The sequence below is a fragment of the Hipposideros armiger genome, unplaced genomic scaffold, assembly GCF_001890085.2.
Source record: "Hipposideros armiger isolate ML-2016 unplaced genomic scaffold, ASM189008v1 scaffold_1388, whole genome shotgun sequence".
In the NCBI taxonomy this organism is placed as follows: domain Eukaryota; kingdom Metazoa; phylum Chordata; class Mammalia; order Chiroptera; family Hipposideridae; genus Hipposideros; species Hipposideros armiger.
In genome coordinates, this window is record NW_017732738.1 from 191,551 (window position 1) to 213,544 (window position 21,994).

At 45.7% G+C, this 21,994-nt stretch overlaps 1 protein-coding gene across 2 annotated transcripts in view; it reads right to left on the bottom strand.

Moving 5' to 3' along the window:
* The window catches only part of NLRP3 (NLR family pyrin domain containing 3), a 52,627-nt gene that overhangs the window by 30,298 nt on the left and 335 nt on the right, over positions 1–21,994 (bottom strand). The window contains exons 2-8 of one of the 2 annotated variants that reach the window (XM_019633723.1): positions 20,581–20,642; positions 20,099–20,473; positions 16,330–16,434; positions 14,066–15,821; positions 11,919–12,089; positions 9,242–9,412; positions 7,844–8,014 (exon numbers count right to left, since the gene is read on the bottom strand). In XM_019633723.1, coding sequence (XP_019489268.1) covers positions 7,844–8,014; positions 9,242–9,412; positions 11,919–12,089; positions 14,066–15,821; positions 16,330–16,434; positions 20,099–20,408 — 2,684 coding nt within the window. In that variant the 5' untranslated portion in view covers positions 20,409–20,473; positions 20,581–20,642. Of the gene's footprint in view, positions 1–7,843; positions 8,015–9,241; positions 9,413–11,918; positions 12,090–14,065; positions 15,822–16,329; positions 16,435–20,098; positions 20,474–20,580; positions 20,643–21,994 lie in introns of those variants that run through there. The other variant, XM_019633722.1, reaches the window with a different exon arrangement.

Sequence of the window (21,994 nt, forward strand, 5' to 3'; positions counted from 1 at the left end):
CCTGGAAACAACCTAAGTTTCCATCAATAGATGAATGTATGAAGAAGACCTGATACACATACACACACACACGCACACGTGCACACACACACACACACACACACACACACACACACACAATGGAATACTACTCAGTCATTTTTTTTAAAAAAGAAGAAAATCATGTCATTGGCGACAACATGAATGGACCTTGAGGGCATTATGCTAAGTGAACTAAGTCAGACAGAGAAAGACAAATACTGTTTGATCTTACTAATATGTGAAATTAAAAAAAGAAAACAAAAAAAAAACTTAAACCAAATTCGTAGAATAGAAAATATGATCCAATTTGTGATTAACAGAGATGTGCATGGGGGTGGGGAGTGGGGAAATTGAACGAAAGTGGTCAAAGTCACAAACCTCCAGTTGTAAGATAAATAAGTACTAGGGACGTGATTGTACACCGTGATGACTATAATTTACACTGCTGTGTGATATATTTGAAAGTTGAGAAAGTAAATCCTAAAAGTTCTCATTAAAGAAAAAAACATTTTTTGTAACTATATGAGGTAATAGATGTTAACTAAATTTATGGTGGTAATCATTTCACAATATATGTAAGTCTAGTCATTATGCTGTTCACCTTAAAATTATACAGCACTGTATGTCAATTATTTCTCAATAAAACTGAAAAATACCAAAATAAATGTCTGTTGTTTAAGCCAGTCCTTTTGTGATAGTTGGTTAGCCCCAGAAAACCAAAACACAGAGTATAGCAAGAGGGTGGTTGGATAGACAGACAGAGAGGTGGATGTTTAAATGAGTATGTAAAACAAACTGTCCAGAAGTTTGCTCATCAGCCTGTTGTGAATGGTTCTCTCCGAAGTGGGCTGAGAAGGAGTTGTCACGTCTTACTTTGTGTATCTATGTTATTTGATATTTTTGCACTGAGAATGTCTTACTTTTGTAATAAAAAACTCACAGGCAGGACTTCCAGTTTCCAGTCCAACACATAGGAAGCTTAGAAGCCATCACCCATTTTTGACAAGTTAAAAGCTGAACAATCTGACAAATCAGCAACCATTCTTAGATCCATAAGAGGAGTATGGTCACAGGGCAATCTGCTGCCCCCAAGTCGGAGAGACAGAGAGGCGAATACAGAGAATCACAACTTCTTAGATCAGAAGCCCATGGCTGATCCCATTGTGGGAACCAGTGCCCAGGTGGGGAAACCTGACCTGTGACTGATGACCAGCTGGAGGCTCAGTGTGGACAAGTCAGAAAGATAAAACACCAGGGGAACCCAGTCATAGGGGCCCCCACACCTCTGTAAGTTTTACCTCCAGGAGATCCACCATGTTCACAGTAAATATCAGAGAAAACACCATTTGCGTTTTTAGCTGGGGGAGGGAAAGGAACCATTTTAAAGTACACCAGGGTATCCTGGGCTTTTTGTTGTGTTCATTGTTGTTTTTATTTATTTTTTTATTGGCTTCAGGTGTACAAAACAACATCGTGATTATACATTTATATACCTCACAAAGTGATATTAACAGGTTGTTTGCAGGAGAAGCTAGTTATTCAAAGCCCAACCTATTGGGATACTAGCAGAGCCTAAATGACCTTAGGGAAGGGAAATGCTCAGCCCCAGCGCACTTTGGCCATCCTGTTTCATCTAAGGGGAAAGGAAAACACTGAGGAGCACTGGAAAAGCACTGAGAAGCCACAGTCCAGAGGCACAGGCACACTAAGGACTGAGACCTAATCATAAGAATATAGAACGTCTCCCACCCCCATACCTCACCGTGACAGTACCAAACACCTTATTACAGTCATTGTCTTTACCCGGTAATGCATGTCTAGCTACCAAGAAAAAAATTACAAAACATTTTAAAAGGCAAAAATCAGAGTTTGAATAGACAAAACATCAGAGCCAGGCTCAGATATTGCAGGAATCTTAAAACTATCAGACCAGGAATTAAAAACAAATATTATTAATACACTAAGGGCTCTAATGTATAAAGCAGACAGCATGCAAGAAAGATGGGAAATATAAGCAGAGATGGAAATTCTAAGAAAAAACAAAACAAACGCTAGAGATCAAAATTACTATAACAGAGATAAAGAATGCCTTTTATGGGGTTATTAGTAGATTAGAAATGACTAAGAAAAGAAAATCTCTGTGCTTGAGGATTTCAATGGAACCCTCCACAACTGAAAAGTGAACAGAAAAAAAGAGAGAGACAAAAAAAAAAAAGAAAAAGAACAGAATATCCAAGAACTGTGGAATAACTATAAAAGTTGTTGTATGAGTATAGCATACACATAATGAGAATTCCAGAAGAAAAAGAAAGAGAGAAAGGAACAGAGGAAATATGTAAAACAATAATGACAAGAATTTCCCCCAAATTAATTAATACTAGACTCCAAACCATAGATCCAGAAAACTCAGAGAAGACCAAATAGGACAAAATGGAAAAAAACAAGCAAACAAACAAACAAGCGATACAGGTAAGCATATAATTTTCAGAATACAGAGAATCAAATATAAAGGAAAAATCCTAAGAGAAGCCAGATGAAAAAAATAATACTTCATCTATTGAGGAGCAAATATAAGAATTACATCTGGGAGCCAGCCGAGTGGCACGTTGGTTAAGAGTTGGCTTGGGACTCCAGCTCTGAGCAGCAGGGCCCTGGTTCAGATCCCATATTAGGGCCAGTGACGCTGCACCCTCTACAGCGAAGATGGTGAACAACAGCTCGACCTGGAGCTGGGCTCCCATGAGTCGCCGGGGACAGCATAGGCTGCAGTGGGATGCCAGTGGGCTGCCATAAGCTACTGTGAATAGCCAGCAGCCAGTGTGAGTGGCCGTAAGCGGCCATCCAATGGCCGGTAAGTGACTGCCTCACCCGGGAAGAGCACAATGATCACAATACCAACATGGGCCAGTGAAGTGATGTTGTCCACAACTAGACTGATGAACAAAAGGACAGCAACTTGTCTGTTCCCCTTCCCCAACTCCCCAACACTGTTCCCTTCTCCCAATTCCCCAATGAAATCTTTAAAAAAAAAAAAAAAGAATTACACCTGGGGTGGCAGAGTGGCTCAGTTGGTTAGAGCGCAAGCTCTGAGCAACAGGGTTGCCAATTCGATTCCCACATAGGCCAGTGAGCTGCACCCTCCACAAAATGACGTGAGCTGAGCTGCCGCTTAGCTGCCAGTGGGTGGCCGGATGGCTCAGTTGGTTAAAGTGCATGCTCTTAACAAGTTTGTCTGTTCAACTCCCGCATGGAATGGTGGGCTATGTCCCGCACAGCTAGATTGAAAAATAAACAGTGACTGTACAAGGAGCTGAGCTGTGTACTAACATCGAAGGAGAAAAACTTGACTACTTGGAGCTGATGGGCCTGAGAAAAACACACTGTTCCCCAATAAAGTTAAGAAAAAAAGGGGTGGGGGAGGCAAGGCTTCCCTTTAAAAAAAAAAAGAATTACATCTGACTTCTCCTCAGAAATCATGCAAACAAAAAGACAATGAAGGACCAGCCGAGTGGTTCAGTTGGTTAAGTGCTAGCTCTGAGAAACAGATTGCTGGTTGGATTCCCACACCGGCCAGTGAGCTGCGTCTGAGCTGAGCTGCAGCTGAGCTGTTGGCTCAGCTAGTGAGAGCACATGCTCCTAACAACAAGACTGTCTGTTCAGTGGTGGGCTACACCCACCCGCAACTAAGATTGAACACAGCACCTTGAGCTTAGAGGCCACGAGCTGCCAACGGGAAGCCAGATGGTGACTGGCGCTTTCCACAACAAAGATTGAAGAACAACAACTTGGCTGGTCCCTTTCCCCAATTCCCCAACACTGTTCCCCACCCCTAATTTCCCAATACAAAAATTTTTTTTCTTTAAAAACCTAAAGTCAATCATCTAAGCTCCCACCCTAGAAATCTAGAAAAAGGAGAGCAGGTTAAATCTAAAGTAAGCAGAAAAAAAGAAAATAATGATAATTAGAGAATAAACCAATGAAATTGAAAACAGAAAATTAATAGAGAAAATCAATGAATACAAATGCTGGTTTACTGAAAAGATCAATAAAAATTGATAAACCTCTATCCAGGCAAACAAAGAGAGAGAGAGAAAACAAACTACTAATATCAGAAATGAAAGAAGGAAAATCTCTATTGATACCAAGAATATTAAAAAGATAATAGAGAAATCCTAGAGACAATTCTGTGTCCACAAATTTTATAATCTAGACAAAAATAGAACAATGCTTGAATGACAAAATCTGCCAAAACTCACACAAGAAGAAATGGACAATCTGAACAGGCCATTGCTATTTTGTTGAGCCCTCCCCCTTCCTGGCATGCCGACCCAGGTGGCTGCCATATCTCAGTCTCCATCAAGCTGGCTAATGGCATTCCTTCACCACATCCTGGTGATTCCAGATCCCGCCCCACCCAACTTTTGGGCACATCCAAGCTGTTTCCAGTGGCTTTTTCATATAACCCTCATGCCTTAGCTCATGCTGCAGACTTTCTTATGGTCTCTCAAAGGTTCACAGAAACCAGACAAGCAGCATCTGGCTTGAGCAAGTCCTGTACCTCTGGCTGAGCAGCCCTAAGCCCAGCACTAGTGACAGCTGGACTTGGTTTGCAGCTTGGCCTCTCAAGGCACTTCCAAGCACAGCATGGGCAGCAGCCATTTGCAGATTTCTTTGTGGCTCCTGGCGGGTGGCCCCAGGTGAGGCATGGGCTGCGGCTGCACTTGACCTTCAGCAGATCCTCTCCAAGTTGGTCCTGGGGCTTCGAAACAAGCTGGAGCATCCAAGAACAACACACCCAAGGGGCAGGTTGGGCAGGAACCAGAGCCCTGCTGAGACAGATCCTGCTCTATAGGGTTAACCCCTGCACCACAACCCCTTTACTGTAGTCATGGCCAGTCCTCACAACCAATGAGGCTGAGGGTCAATCCCTCCCACTGATGTGCAAAGAGCAACCAAGGCTCAGCCATAAGAGGAGGGCACACACAACCCACACAAGGGACACACCTGGAGTGTGTGGCTCAAGTGACCAAGAAGATTGTGCCACTGATCACCACAGAACACCTACTATTTTACATAAGGCCACTCCACTAAGACTAGAAGACATAGCAGCACTACCTAATACATAGAAACAAACACAGGAAGGCAGCCAAAATGGGGAGACAAAAAAATGTATCCAAAATGAAAGAACAGAACAAAGCTCCAAAAAAGAGCTAGACAAAATGGACACAAGCAATAGCAATCTACCAGATGCAGAGTTCCAAACACTGGTTATAAGGATGCACAGTGATCTCAGGGAAAACTTCAACAAACAGATAGGAAACATAAAAATGGAGATAGAGGGCCGGCCTAGTGGTGCGTTGGTTAAGAGTTGGCTTGGGAGTGCGAGCTCTGAGCAGCAGGGCAGCCGGTTTGGATTCCACATGGGCCAGTGACCCTGCACTTCCTACAGTTAAGATGGTGAACAACAGCTCGACCTGGAGCTGGGCTGCTGTGAGTCACTGGCAGCCAGTGTGAGCTGCCATGAGCCATTGTGAATGGCCATCCAATGGCCAGCGACCGATTTGCCTCAGCTGGGAAGAACGCAATGATCACAATACCAACATGGGCCAGTGAAGCAATGTCCTCTACAACTAGACTGAAGAAAAAAAGGACAGCAACTTATCTGTTCCCCTTCCCCGATTCCCCAATACTGTTATCCTCCCCTAACTCCCCAATAAAAATCTTTAAAAAAAAAAAAAAGGAATACATTAGAGGAAATCAACAGTAGATTAGGGGCTGGCCAAGTGGCTCAGTTGGTTAAGATCTCACTCAGGAGTGTAAGCTCTGAGCAACAGCAGTTTGAGTCTCAGCCCGGGTTGAGCTGCCACTAAGCTGCCAACAGGTGGCAGGGTGACTCAACTAAAAAAAAAAAAAAACAAAGAAAAAAGAAAAAAAAACAGTAGATTAGATGAAGCAAAGGAGCAGATCAGCAACTTGGAAAATATCCAATCAGAACAGCAAAAAGAAAAAAAATATTAAAAAAATCAAGATAGTGTAAGGGGCCTCTGTGACAACATCAAATGTACCTACATTCACATTATAGGGGTGCCAAAAGGAGAAGCAGAAAAGCAAGGAATTGAAAACCTATTTGAAGAAATAACGACAAAAAAATTCCCTAACCTAGCAAAGGAATTAGACATACAAGCCCAGGAAGTGAAGAGAGTCCCAAACAAGATGAACCCAAACAGGCCCACACCAAGATACATCATAATCAAATGCCAAAGGTTAAAGACAAAAAGAGAATGTTAAAAGCAGCAAGAGAAAAGCAGTTAGTTACCCACAAGGGAGCTTTCATAGGACTGTCAGCTGTGGAGGAATAGAGTTCCTAAAACCCCTGGAATTTCCTGAGTGATAGGACCACCTTTTGCTATTCAAAGGAGCCCCTTTTGATCACTCCTGAGTTTATGCTATGGAAGTGACTTAGATAGCTTCAGCATGGGGTTGGTCTCCAAAAAGTCCAAGTGATCAGAGAGTTGGAATTTTCAGCCTCACCCAAAACCTCCAGTAATGAGCAGGGAGGAAGACTGGAAATTAAGCACTATAAAATCTCCTGAACAAAGATTTGAAGATTTTCTGGGATGGTGGCCGCAGGGTGGAACATCCCAGCTCCATGCAGACAGAAGTTCCTGTGCTCTGGACCCTTCTGGGTATCATCCTATGTCTCTTCATCTGGCTGTTGGTTTGTATTCATTATAATATCCTTTATAATAAGCATACATGTAATAACAATTTCCCCGATTGCTGTGAGCCATTCTAGCAAATTTTCAAACCTGAGGAGGGAGGAGGGGGTTATAGGGACCCTCATTTGTAGCCAAGTCAGAAAGAAGTGTGAATAACCCGGGGACTCACCATTTACAATTAGCATCTGATATTGGTAGGGAGAGGGCAGTCTTGGAGGACTGAGCCTTTAACGTGTGGGGTCTGTGCTAACTCTGGGTAGTTGATGTCAAAACTGAATTGACGTGTAAGACATCCAGCTCGTATCTGAAGAGAATTGGTTGTTGGGGTTAGAAGACACCTGGAATTTTTATTATTATTTACTGCAAAATTCCAGCATGAACTCATGATCTGATGTGACTGCCAAAAAATGTAAGAAAGTCACAGGCTCCAGCAGTGACAGTAGAGTGCTTGCCGCAGAAGGTGGAAGCACCAGCACTCATTTTTAGGGGAATGGGGTTCAGGCCTGGGCACTGCACAAGTGGGGACATTGACAGATCAGCCCTTCCATAGGACAACGTGGGTAAATAGGTGAAGGAACTAAGCCAGTCCTAACTGAGAACTTAGCAACACCCAGGCAAGAGATGAAAAGACCTAGGGTGTGTGTTTTCTCTGGAGACTGAGAGCAGCATCCCTCGGTGGAGCTCTCAACAGCAGGACGAGGACCAATGCACAGAAACCAAAGAAAGTGCCAAAGAAAGATAAAAACTCTTTCCCACTGTGGTGGCCACGTCGTGCAGCAATGACGGACTGGCTCAGAAGTGTTCACACATAAAACAGGTGACTTTCTGCGTGAATGTCTTAGAAACAAGTGTTTTTGTTCAATGAGAAATCGGGAGAAAGAGTTTCTCCTGTTTCTTTCGACTCAGAAGTTCCAACTCAGTAGTGAAAAATGATTTGTCAGCAGTAGGTGGTAGCTTCAAAGCCCTTCAGATGTCATCTCCTTTGTTCCCCACCCTCAACTCCATCTGATTATTCTTTTTTAGAGTAGTCCTACCCACATTTTCCAAATAATGCAGCCCTGAAGACAAGTTGCTTTTCTGCTGAGACACCCATGAGGACTTACCCCAGTTTCTGCAGGTTACACTGCGGATGCTTTGCTTTTTCACATAAAATTCCAACTCCTGCATCTCCCAGGGCATTTTCCCCCAAGTAGAGTCTGGTCAGGGACTGGCTGGTGCTCAGGACGGATGCGAGATCCACACAGCACACCGACGTGAGGCCACAATTGGCCAACCTTCCACAGAGATGGCAGAATGTCACCACAGCTCTCTCGCCCTCTCTGTGGTGAGTCAAGGAAGCACTGGCCCTGTCACCGCCTCCAGGTCAGTCCCCACATGAAAAGAGTGCATCCAAGCTCTATATTAGCTTTCTATTTCCTTTTCTGATTGTGTAACATCATGCAAACACCTTCTAAGCTGATGCCAATACTACAGCCTCTCAGCTCATTTAATTTTACTGTGGTGAAAATACACAACATAAAATTTACAGTGAAACCATTTTTAGGTGTGCATTCAGTGGCATAAAACACATTTACATTATTGTGCAGCCATCACCACCATCCATTTCCATAACTTCCTCATCATCCCAAACTGACACTCTGTCCCCATTAAATACTAACTCCCCATTCCCATCCCCCAGACCCTGGGACCACTCTTCTACTTTCTGTCTCTATGAACTTGACTACTCTAGGAACTGCATTCATATAAGTGGGTCATGCACAATTTGTCCCTTTCTGTCTGGCTTATTTTACTTGGTATAATGTCCTCAAAATTCACCCATGTTGCCACATGTGTCAGAATTCATTTTAAGGCTGTGCGTGTGCATATACCACATTTTTTAACCCATTTCTCCACTGATAGATACTTGGGTTGTTTCCAGCTTTTGGTTATTGTTAATAAGAACTTGAATTGCTGGATCATATGGTAGTTCTGTGTTTAATTTTTGTGAGAAACTGACACGCTTTCCATTTTACATTGCCACCAGCAATGCATGATGGCTTCAATTTCTCTGTTCTCAACAATTCTTGTCTGTTTTGTATTGTTTTATAATAACCATCCTAATGGGTGTAAATTGGCCCTACTATTTTCAAGTACTTTCTTCTCTTCTTCAAAATTCAAGTGTCCCAAAAGCATTCAGCAAAGGGCTGCACAGAATACCATGTCTGCTTTTTTTTTTTAGCACCATTTTCTTATTCAGTGTGGAGTCCAGGTTTGTCATGAAGCCCCAAGACTCTTCTGGGGCACTGCATGGCACTGGTTTTAGGTTCACAGCTAGTCTTAAAGGCAACACGGTGTGGCTTTTCCCACAGCAAACACTGACCATCTGGATTACTGACAAACACTTCAAGGTAACACGGGGAATGCCTGAGCAGCCAAGACCATCCTCACACAAACACTCCAGGCCATCAGGGCCCACTGCAGCCACAGCTCATGCTTCCTGAAGGACATTAGTTCTGACTCACCAGAGCTTCTGCAGGTTGCAGAACGCATGCCTCAGTCCCACACACAGAAGTCTGACTCCGCTGTCTGCCAGGGCATTGTGGCTCAGGTCCAGTTCCACCAGTGTCTGGTTGCTGCTCAGGGCCGAGGAGATGGTGAAGCAGCAGTGATGGGAAAGGCAACAGCGCCTCAACCTTCATGCCAAGCAGAAGCAGAAAGCATCAGAACATGCTGCCTTCTGGGACTGCCTTCTGGTCTGTGCTGGGTTTCAGCCTGAACAGAGGCACTTTTTCTCATGTTACAAAAGGAAAATCATGAAGTTTTTGTGAAAGTGTCATCTTATCAGAATTCCTCAATACAACCCAGGACATAGAGGGACGTTAGCTCACAAGCTCACAGCTGAGACCAAAACTGTTGAGCTCCAGTCAGTGAACATCGTCCATAAACAGGGGTCAACTCACAAATGTGCAAACAGCACATCCCTCTTCTGTAAATGAAAAGGGGATTGAAACTATGGGTTCCACCTCTTGGCCACATGTTCCTAACAGCTGAAACTCCCTCAGTTGTACACTGTGCTCTCCGTACTTGGACCCATCTCCTTCTCTTTGCCAACCTCATCCCTGCTATTCCACTTAATGATTCAACCCCAGACCGCCATCTGATTTTTTTAAATTAAAGTTTATTGGGGTGACAATTGTTAGTAAAGTTACATAGGTTTCAAGTGTACAATTCTGTAATACATCATCTATATATCACATTTTGTGTTCACCACCCAGAATCACTTCTCCTTTCATCACCATATATTTGATCCCTTTTACCCTCATCCACTACCCCCCCTTACCCTCTGGTAACCACTAAACTATTGTCTGTGTCTATGAGTTTTGTTTATTTATTTGTTTGTCTTGTTCCTTTGTTGTTTTCAGTTTTATATCCCACACATCAGTGAAATCATACAGTTCTCGACTTTTTCTGTCTGATATATTTCGCTTAGGATAATAATCATCTGATTCTTGATTTGTTTTACACACACACACACACACACACACACACACACACACACCTCATTAACAACAATTTGCCACTGCCATAGGAACAAGAACAACATCCCAGCTCCTTTCCAGGCCAATAGTTCATATGTCCTAGAGCTTTTGGGACCACCATCCTTTCTGCCCCATCTTCACACCAGCTAGAAGCAACATACAGCTAACTCTCTGTTGACCTGCCAAGCATCTCATCATCACCCACAACTCCCTGTTTGTGTCTCACTCTCTGGAATCCCATGAGGCAATGGGAAGAGTGGTATGGGATGAAGGTGAAGGGCATTTGAAGTGCCAAAACCATCCAGAACCTTGAAGTCCAGAAGAGGATTTGTAATTTATCAAAAGAGCAAAGCATTTAAGCACGTGAAATGGCATGATCAAAAAATTTTCTAAATAGTCCTCTGACTTCCATATGGAGAATGGTTGGTGAGTGGCTAAAGCAGATGCAGAGAGACCAAACAGCCAATATTCCTTCAATATGTATTTTTGAGCACTAACTGTGCTCAAAATGTACTGAGGCACTTATCCAGACAGTGTAGAGACAATGTCAAGACAAGCACAAATCCTGTTCTGGAAACTGATGGTCTTGGAGTCCACTGGAATATCCAGGCAAGTGATTGGGGTTGTGGGACCCAGGCTGGTGGAGTAACGATGAGGAAAGTGGACAACGACTTGTGCAGTAGGTAAAAGTGACAGGGGTGGGTATGATGAGAAAGACAGAGGTAGGAAAACCTCTTAGAGTGGTGGGCTTTAACACTGGCTGTGTAGCTTGTCAAAAATGCAGACGTGTGATGGAAGAGGGCTGGAAGGATGGCTCAGACCACCGTGTGCTCAACTCAGGGCATGTGACACTGATTCACATGTGGGCTCAGAACAAGCACATCTATAATCAGGCTACAGGAGTTTCCCTGTGACAATTCAATTTATACAAAATGTTCCAGCCCAAGTAGCCATTGTTGTATTTGTGAAACTCTCAGATTCTATGAACATGGCCAATGAGGAAATGGAAGATATTGAAGGCCATGCTCTTTTTGTCATACCACCAACAAATTACTTATTTTCAGTTCCTCCTCATTCTTCCCCATTTGATACTCTCAAGCAACTGGCCTCTGATCTATTCTGCCTTCCCACTTGCTATGGGAAGAACTGTGCCCCCTCAAAACATTCATACGTTGAAGCCTTAACCACTAAGACCTCAGAATGTGTCTGTATTTGGAAATGGAGCCTTTAAAGAAGTGAATAAGGTAAAAATGAAGTCATTAGGGTGGGCCCTGGTCCAATATGACTGGTGTCCTTATAAGAAGAGATCAGGACAGATACACAGAGAGATGACCATGTGAGGACACAGGGAGAAGATGGCCTGTGAAAAAGCCAGCCTCGCAGATACCTTCATTTTGGACATCCAGCTTCCAGGACTGTGAGAAAATGGGTATCTGTCGTCTAAGACCCCCAGGCTGTGGTGTTTGTTATGGCCACCCTGGGAGAATCATAAACCACTAATCTGGTGCCTGAGATCTTCCTCCAGTGCTAGTGCTTATTCTCTCTCTCTCTCTCTCTCTGTCTCTGTCTCTCTCTCTGTCTCTCTCTCTCTCTCTCTCTCTCACACACACACACACACACACACACACACACACACACACACACACACACAGGTTCTTACCACAATCTCTGAATGTTACAGCCAGGACTCTGGAGCATTTCACATAACACCTCCATCCCTGTGTCCCCCAGATTATTGTCACTGAGGTTTAATTCAGTGAGACTCTGGTTAGTGCTCAGGACAGAGAGGAGACCCCAGCAGAAGGCAGGAGTGAGATCACAGTTCACCAATCTAGAAATGGATAGAAGGAAGAGGGAGAGAAGAAAGTCAGTGTGTCAGAACAATGAACTGATGGTAGGGACCTAGCATGGCTGGCACCAATTGAGACAAAGGCCTCCCAGGGATGAAGAAGAGTCTCAGAACCGAAGATTGTCCACCGAGGAATGAAAAGGGCTGGGGAGCCTTGAAAAAACTCTTTGCATACCACATATGGAAGAAGTGTGAGCCTGTGACTGGCCCCTCCCTCAACCATTGGTCAACTGTCCCTCCCATGGCCTGGACATTCTGCCAAGAGGTAAAGCAATCAGTTCTCACATTGCTCTCAAAAATCCCTAGGCCAGGCCACAGCCTGGGAATAACGTTAGACTCTGAGGGGGGACTGGGCACATGGATATTTCTAACACTTCCAGGTGACTCCAATGTGCAGCTCTTGTGAAAACAGATTAGGACCCCGCAGGTCCAGGGGTGATTCTGCATTTCTAACAGGCACTGGGTGGACGCCCAAGCCACTGATCCTGAAAAGGTTCTAGAACACACAACTCAAGTGCCTCCCCTTAGAGAAAGGAAGCTGCCATCTGCAGTCTGTCTCAGTCTCTGTGAGCCTTCCTCACAGCTGTGGGATCTCAGTGGGGTCTCTCATTTGTCGGCTTCACTTTTAGGGCTCCAGTGAGCAGGTCTACCTCCTTCTCTCACTCCTTCTATCCCATCTTCTTTCTAGCTGTCCTGTCATCATGGACAATTGTCCTGTTTTCCCACCCCTGCCCTCTGCACTGGCTGCTTCTTGTCTGGCTTCCCCCTGCCCTACCTGCAGGACCTGGCTAGCCATTGGCTTCCCCCCCAACCCCCTGCCCCATGTGCCTCAGGCTCAGTCTGCTAGTGTAGCCCATCTTCCCCATGTGTCTGTGCTTCCTGGCTGTCCCCAAGTCACTGTGGGCAGGACCTGGGTCGCGGCCACCACTGAAGCCCCAGCAGGTGGTCCTTGATGACCAAACAATAAACAGAAAGTTGTGCTAGTGCTGGTATCGAGGCAGAGACGGAGTTAGAACTCATCACTGGAGTTAGAACTCATCACTGCCCATGGAAGGGCCTAGCCTTCTTTCTCCTAATTTCTGTCCCATGTCTAGTGTTTTCTACAGAGGTTAAACCCAAGCATTCAAAGAGCGGCCGCCTTCCCACCTCTGTAGTTGTGGCTGTTCCCATGCAGGGACTTCAGAAGTCAGGGAACTCAACCGCTGCACTGTCCTGACATGGCAGCTGGCTCCCAGCCCCCAGCAAGTGTGTGAACACACCCCGACTGACCAGGGTGCTGCTGGCGACAGCCTGATTGCAAACACATCATGGGGCCCAGGAGCATGCTCTCCTTTCCAGCCCTCTTTTCCTCAATTTCCCTTCATTATCGTTGCCCCAATGAAGCCGTGTCCTTCCTGCCATCTGCTACATACACTCTTCCTCAGATTACATTCACGACTTGTCTTTACCAGACCCCACTGCCCAAGTCCCACCAGTCCCACAAAGCAGCTCCTGCTTTACTCCTCTGACAAACTTCCCCCCAGCATTCAGCACTAAGGTCCCTCTGTCTTCTGTGATCCTGGGTCAGTCACTGGGGTCATTTTGCCCCTTAAGGATTAATAACACACTAGAGCCCCAAGTAGATTACAAGCGATCTGAGTTTATAAATGTGTTCACTCAGTTGTCCAACCCACAGAAGATCTTATGCTGAGCTGGCATCCATCAAACATTTGCTTATTGCTTTGTTGGCTTTTTTTCTCATCCCACTTGTCCATATATCCTTCTTCTACTAGTCAACCTCTGCCAGTGAGGGGGTCTGCTATAAATAGGGGGTGGTAGCATTACTGCATAGCCATGCCAACTGCATTTTAAAGACAGTTGAGAAGAGGGGAGAAGGAACACTGCCAAGAGAAAGGTGGCTAGAAGAGGAGGTTGCAGGGGGAGATGTGCTACCACCTGCATGAGGTCGACCTCCTTACCGATGAGAAGGGACAGTGTGAGGACCTGGAGGGTCACACTGGCCCATAAGACAGTGTCCAACATCCTCCTCCTCCTCGTCCTCCTTGGGTGAGTAAAGGAGCAGCCTCAGAGAAAGTGACTCCACACTGCGATAGTTCTGGATACAAAAAGAAGAAACCACATGGTCCATTCTGGTGGAGAGATTGATCTTGATTTTGGGGAAGTGGCCCATGGCCCTTTGCACAAAGTCCTCCTCCTGCATCTCATACAAGCAATAGAACAGCTCCAGCTGACTGGGCTGGGTCTGCAGCGTCTTGGCCTTGGTCTTGGCTTCAATCCACTTCAGCAGCTCCAGCCTGATTTGCTGAGAGATCTTACAACTGAGTTTTTTCTCCAAGTATGAGGTCCTCTCCTGGTTTATAAGCCCAAAGAGGAAACGAACAACAAAAATCAGATACCCCTTTTCAAATTTGCCGTAGTTTTCAAGAAGGACCGTCACATCTCGTTTGGGAAGCTCCAAACGACCCCCTGGCATATTCTTCATGCCCTGCTGTTCCTCCTCTTCCAGCAGGTAGTACATGGCAGCAAAGAACTCCTGGAAAGTCATGTGGATGAAGTTGTAGAATGTCTCACAGTCCACTTCCTTTTGGAATAGGTTCACCCTCAGGAAAGCAGACACATCTGCCTTCTGCAGGCCATGGTTCCTGAGGTCACTCTCCTCAAACAGGATTTTCTGGTTCCAGATTCCATCTGCGGCCAATGAGCAGAGACCCCGGAGGTTGGCAGAGACATGGTGCTTCTGGCTCCCTCCCTGCGAATGCAGCAAACTGGAGAGGAAGAAGATGTACACCGCAGTGGTGGTCTTGGACGTCTGAGCAAGACTCTTGCCACTGTCCATCTGCTGTTTGAGCCCCGTGCACACGATCCAGCAGACCAGGGGGATGAAGCACATGGTGAAGAGGACCTCGTTCTCCTGAGTCAGTCTGATGGCTTCCCTGGCTTGCTGCTCATCTGAGAAATACTTAAAGAAATATTCCTTCTTCTTCGCCTCTGAGAAACCCAGGACCTCCACATGTCGCGGACGGTCCAGCAAGTGCTGCAGCTTCTCCAGGGCCACGGGTCTCGTGGTGATGAGCAGGGAAGCCTCTGGAAGCAGCCTCTTTCTGATGAGGCTGCTCAGGAGAATGTCTCCCCGCTCCACCTTCCGCCAGTCAGTGCAGAGTGCTTCCATGTGCTCATCGAAGGCGCCTTGCAGCTCATCGAAGCCGTCCATGAGGAAGAGGATCCTGGAAGGCCTTCTCACAATCTTGTGTATGGGTGGGTTTGGGTCAGGGCAGCAGCTGACCATCAGGTCCCCCAGGCTCCTCTGCGTCCCGAGGCTCACCTCCCGACAATGGATATAGAACAAGTAGTCGAACCTGTCCTTGTAAAGCTTCTCCGACGCCCAGTCCAACATGATCTTCCGGGCCAGTATTGTTTTCCCAATGCCCGCTGACCCCTGGAGCACCACCGTGTGCACAGGCTCAGAGTGTGGGTCCTCGGGCTCAAACAGCAAGTCCAAGTTCATGGAACTCACAGAGCTGTCCCGCGTCTTGGCAGAAGACCTGCCGATGGCCAGGAGCTCGTGCTCTCTGTCCTGCTGGCTCTGGTATTCCTTGACAAGACGCAGCCTGGTATAGCGCTTGTTGAGGTTCACACTCTCACCCAGACGGGCATTCCTGTCTTTAATGCACTGGAATCTGCTTCTCACATGTTTTCTGTATTTTGTACAGTAATCTGCAGCACAGACAGAAAGCTTAATTTTGAGAGAACCCTGAGCACACCCACCTAGGTTGAGCTATCAACAGGGACCTACTGTCCCGTAGGGAGTGGTGACAGGAACTAAGAAATGGGAAGTGAAGCTCCTCTCCACTACTTGGGTAGGGAAGGCTCCAGAAAATCTGGAGTGTCAAAATCTTCCTATCCACAGTTGAACAGAACAGCAAAGTGCCTATGCACTGCCCCTGGGCAGAAAATCCTTCTTATTCACTCTTACTCTTCTAGGTAGTCTACAGCCTGTGCCTTTTAAAACCCGAAACATGCCATGGCCTCCCCTCAGTTTGAGGACTGCAGAGAGCCAGGTGCTCATGTGCCCGTGGCTTCAGCAATTGTGGATTTCCTGAGACAGGCCTTTGCACCCAAGGAGCAGGAGCACATAGAAAGGCCAGCCTCCCACTCTCCCAGCCTCCCTGTGCCTCCAAACTGAGTCTCCAAACCCAGTTGAAAGCACCACCCCCATGCTTACCTTCCTTTTTTTTACAAATAGAGATTCTGGAAAGGTACCCCAATAAACCCATCCACTCCTCTTCGAGGCTTTCTTCCCGGCATTCCACAGAAACATGTACATTATCTGAAAATAAAAGGAAAAAGATACAAAGTGTCAAAAGCCAGGACTCCTGACTAAGGGAGTATAATTGACACCCAACACCTGGCACAGGTCAAAGGCACCTGCCTGGACATCTCCCAAACCAAAACACAGCTCAGAGACACACCCGACTGGTGGGCAAGCACACATTCTGTCGGAGGTGTTCCTGTGCTCCTAATTTCAAGACAGAGGCATTGATCCACCCTCTGAGCATTATGCCCCCACCGAATGCAGTCTCAGAATCTCTCTCCCAGGCCCAGAAATAACCAGCAAACATGTGGCAGGTGGGCTTGTCTTCTCCTTTATGTCTGTCAGTTCCTGCCGTGCTCTGGCATTGAAGCCATCCCGGTGATCCCTAGTACTCCCAAGATGGTCACGGCTGGCAGGATCCTCCCCCAACCCCCAAACTCCCAGAATTCTTCTTACCCATATTCTGTGTCTTCAAGAGTGAGAATTACCAATCTGATTTATGTCTAAGTCTGTGGTGCTGAATCCTGGTTGACTTTAGATTCACCTACGAAGCTTTAAAAACACCAATTCCAGGATTCCACCCCGTGATTCTTTTTCAACCCGCCTGAGATGGGGCCCAGGCACCATTATATTTTAAAAGCTCCAACTTGCATCCACACTTGAGAATCACAGATCTACAATAAACAGTCAGTAAATGCCCAAAGAGGCATTTCCTAGAAGAAATTTAGACTCAGTTGAACAAGAGTGAGGAACCAGGGGAAATACATGGTACTGACAACTTCAGAGGGCAGGGACCTGACAGCGAGACGAATGATTCCAAGGAGGGGTCCTCTTCACCTGAATGCAAATGCTTCAGATCACAAAACAAAATCCAAACAGTAACAAATCAAAACCACGACTTAATTTTTACCAAAAGCCTAACCTTAGCCAGAGCACTATTCCCCTCCCCCCAAAAAACAAACAAACAAACAAAAAACAAAACTTCTAAACCTGGTTATAATTCTTCCACTTCAAAGCCCAGCTGTTGAAGCCAAGATGCCCCTGTGGTTACCAGCCAGGCTTCAACCAAAGGCACACCTGGTGCTGAGTCCTGGACTTGGCCGTGAAGAGGATGTAGCCACAGGCAACAAGGACTTCCAGGCTCACTTTCCATTTTTGGGCAACCAATCTCCAGAATTCTTTTTCATCTTGTATAACTGAAAAGCTATGTCCACTAAATGACAATTATGCATTCCTCTCTCTCTGTAGCCCCTGGCAGCTATCACTTTCTGTCTCTGCAAATTTGACGACTCGAGGGACCTCTTATAAATGGAACTATACAGCATGTGTGTTTCTGTTACTGGCTTATTGCACTTAGTACAATGAAATTGAAAATTCAATTGGAAGTGCTTGCCTCATGGGCATCTTATGAGGAATGAACAAAATCCACAAAAAGTGTTTAGCAAAATACTTCTGCAACTATGATTATGATACTTTAAGTTGGTTACTAAGTATGTAAGTACTGATATAATTATAATTGCATTCTTATACACAGTTTGTTTAGCACACCCACTGTTGTGCTCCCCTCCTCATGACCCCATATTACTTTCTCTTCCTTGTCACACCCACATTGCTGCGCCACCCAGCCGTGCCTCTCCCAGTTGGCTGGTTCTTTTCTATCCCTCCTTTCCACTAGCTCAACATCATCACCTATGGTTTTCCACATTCCTCTGAGCCTTCATGTGCCCTTCCCTTGTTCAGAACACCAACCAGAGGGAAGGACCTCACACCCACCGTGTCCTCAGGCATGAAGAGAATTTCTCTGACCACCTCCATACCCAAAGCAATGGCCACAGGAAACGCTTTCCACACATCCCACACAGTTCTACAAGGAGAGACATTGCCCCATGAGCCATAGGAAGCAGAGTCTCGAGCTTGTTGACCATGCAGGTTGGAGACTTGGAGAAAGTTTCAGGCACAAGAGAGATTTGGATAAGGTGGAACTGATTAGGGAAGGTTTCCAGGGGTGTATGAGCCCTGACTTGGGTTCCTAAACGAGTTAGAAAAAAGCGAACTGCTTTCTTCCGTCTTCTCATAGCATTATCATGAGAGGAAGAAAGAGGAAGAGACCCAAGTAATAAAAGAAATAATTAGAAAGCAAACATGCCAATTATGGGGCCAGCTGAGTTGCGCATTGGTTAAGAGCTGGCTTGGGACGCCAGAGGGCCCCGGTTCAGATCCCACATATGAGGGCCAGTGACACTGCCCTCCATAGCTAAGATGCTGAACAACAGCTCAACCTGGAGCTGGGCTGCCTTGAGTCACCGGCGACAGCAGGTGGGTTGCCATGGGCTACCGTGTGTAGCCAGCAGCCAGCGTGAGCGGCCAGCAGCCGCCGTGAGCGGCCATCCAGAAGCCAGCGACTGATCTGCCTCGCCTGGGAAGAGCGCAATGATGGTGACAACTTGGGCCAGTGAAGCAACGTCCTCCACAACTAGACTGAAGAAAACGACAGCAACTTGTCTGCTCCCCTTCCCCCAATTCCCCAGCACTGTTCCCATCCCCCAACCCCCCATTAAAAATCTTTTAAAAAATTAAAAATAAAATAAAAACAGAAAATTCTGACAAGAATGCCAGCTCCGCCATTTTGCAGTATTCTTAAAAAAACAAACAAACAAACAAAAAACATGCCAACTATGAAGCATCAAAGGATACCATTAACAGAGGAAAACAGCAACCCATGGAATGGGAGAAAACATTTGCAAATCATATATTTGATAGGGGGTTAATATTCAGGATATACAAAGAGCTCTTATAAGTCAACAACAAAAAATAAACAACTCAAATAAAACATGGGAAAAGGACTTGAATAGACATTTCTTCAAAGATAAACAACCAATAAGCACATGAAAAGATACTCAATATCTCCAGTCAGTAGGGAAATGCAAACAAAAACCACAATGAGATACCATCTCACATCCATTAGGATGGCTCTATAAAAAGAAAACAAAATAAGTGTTGGCAATGATATGGAGAAATTAGAACACTTGTGCACTGTTGGTGGGAGTGTAAAATGGTGCAACCACTACGGAAAACGGTATGACCGTTCCCCAAAACATTAAACATAGAATTGCCATATAACTCAGCAATTCCACTTCTGAACATATCCCCAAAAGAACTAAAAGCAAGGTCTAGAAGAGATTTGTACACCCATATGCACAGCAGCATTATTCACTATAATGCAAAGTGAGGAGCAATCTGAATGTCGATTGATGAATGAATGGATAAACAAAATGTGGTCTATACATAGCATGGAATATTATTATGCCTTAAAAAAGAATGAAATCCTGTCATATGTGACAACATGGATGAAGCTGAAGGACATTATACTAAGTGAAATGAACCAGTCACCACTAAAAGGCAAATCCTGTATGATTCCACCTATAAGAGGTACCTAGAGTGGTCAAGTTCGTAGAGACAGAAAGTGGTAGTTGCCAGGGGCTTGGGGAGGGAAATGAAGAATTGTTGTTTAATGGGACAGAGTTTTGCAAGATGAAAAAGAGTTCTGGAGATGGATTGCACAACAACATGAATGTGCTTAACACTGCTGAAACATACATTTAAATATGGTTAAGATGGTAAATTTTGTTATGTGTCTCTTATCACAACTTTCAAAAAATACTGTCTTCCTTCCACTCACCCCACTCTGGCTCATCCCTCTTAGCTTTCTCGTAAAGGTCTCTCCTGTTGATTGCAGCAAAAATCCACACCGCCATGGCCCATGCCTTCTCCTCCCCATTGAAATCTATCATCAAGGTGGCTAGGTCCACGTGATCTGCTTTCTCTGTCTGACCCCGAGGGAGGGCCGTGCAGCCCTTCTGAGGAGGGTAGTCTTCTAAGTGCATCTTGAATTTCTTCATGTCCACATCCTCCAGGTCCTCCAAGTAGCGGGCCAGCTTGCAGCGGACGCTGGCCATGCTCACAGGCGGCAGGTCAGGGTCCTGAGGCATAGGCCACACTGGGAAGTGGACAGTGGGGCAGCAGGTGGGTAAGGAGATTCTCTTTAAAATCCAGCCTCAGAGAGAATGAAATTATCAAAACCTCAGAAGACTTAAAGGAAAAAAATATCATCTGACTGTAAGGAGTTTCATCCTCAGTTCTGAGAGTGAGCCAAATGCTTACCAGACAGTTTTCCTCTTGACTCGACCCAGGGGAGTGTCCTGAGCCATGGAAGAAAGGGGTCCCTGTGGAGAGATGCAGTACTTCAACCCACTCGCACAGGAACACCAGCAGCCACCGAAGGCCCACAACTGTGGCAGTTCCCGGTACCACCTCGGTGCTGCCCCAGGGAGCATGGGCCCCACTGATTACTGGGCAAACACATTACTACCCCTGAACTTCAGTTTCCTCATCTATAAATTCACAGAGTGAAAAAATGGTTTTTAAATTCCTTCCACATGAAGGAATATGCTGTTTCCTTGTTTCTGTTTGACCTGAGGAGAGATGGATGAGGGACAAAAGAAGGAGGCCAGAGCGTGAGTAACTATGGCAATGACAGGACAGAGGTCATGGCGTAGGAGGAGGAGATTGTCCACGACTGCCCTTCAATACTGTAGCGGAAGGGAACTTGGGGAGCACCGGGGAATGATGACTCCTGTAAAATTTGTGAGTATGAGTATAATAACTAGTCTAGCTCACTTTGATTGAGAGCAGGTATAGGCTGGGCACACGTGGCACTCATGCTTATTGTCACCCACACAAAGCCCTGTGAGGTGTGTGCGTGCTCCAGCCACCATTTGATGCAACTAGAGACAAAGTCTTGGCAAGTTTAAGTGATTTGCCTAGAGTCTCAAAGCCAGGAACGGACAAAGCCAGGATTTAGACCAGGCTCATCAATTTCTGAGCGTGTGCCCTACACTGCACTTTTCAAAGCCTGAAAAACTGTGAGAACACTGGTTCCTTCACTTAACTAGTTATCTCAGTCAGACTAGAACAAAAAATGGTTAGTCAGTAAAGTAGATGGTTAAAAGGCAAAGGTAGTTTCCTGATATTTATCATAAACAGCCTTTCATTATCGTGTTCACCGACTGAGTTTTTCTGATTAGATCTCAAGTTCCACAAAGACCAGAAATCAGCTGCTGTATCTCTCACCTTACACACCCCTAGGTTGTGGGTGGATGAACATATTGTCTCTATTAGGGATTGATCCCTTCCTATTACTGAACTGGGAAAATCATTACATTAGTCCAAAGCCATAAGTGATACTACCGGGACAGGGAGGCCATGTGAAGTAGTGGAAGTCTCTGAATTATGATTCATAATGACCATGGTTTGTTGTCCAAGTCCCTCAGACATGAGGTGCTCATCACTCCTCCTGCCTCCACTCCTGGCCGCATGTGCCCACCCACATCCATCTTCTTATGCATGGGGGGGTCACCTCTAGAGAGACCCCAATGTCCCACCCACCCATCCTTCTGTCCACATCAGGACTCTAACTCTCCTCCATGTTCCCCGTGCCTGACCTCAAGCACTTGGCCCTGACCTTTGCCTCTTGTCTCTTGGTTTCTAAGGATGTTCCTTTCCTCAGATGCACCCA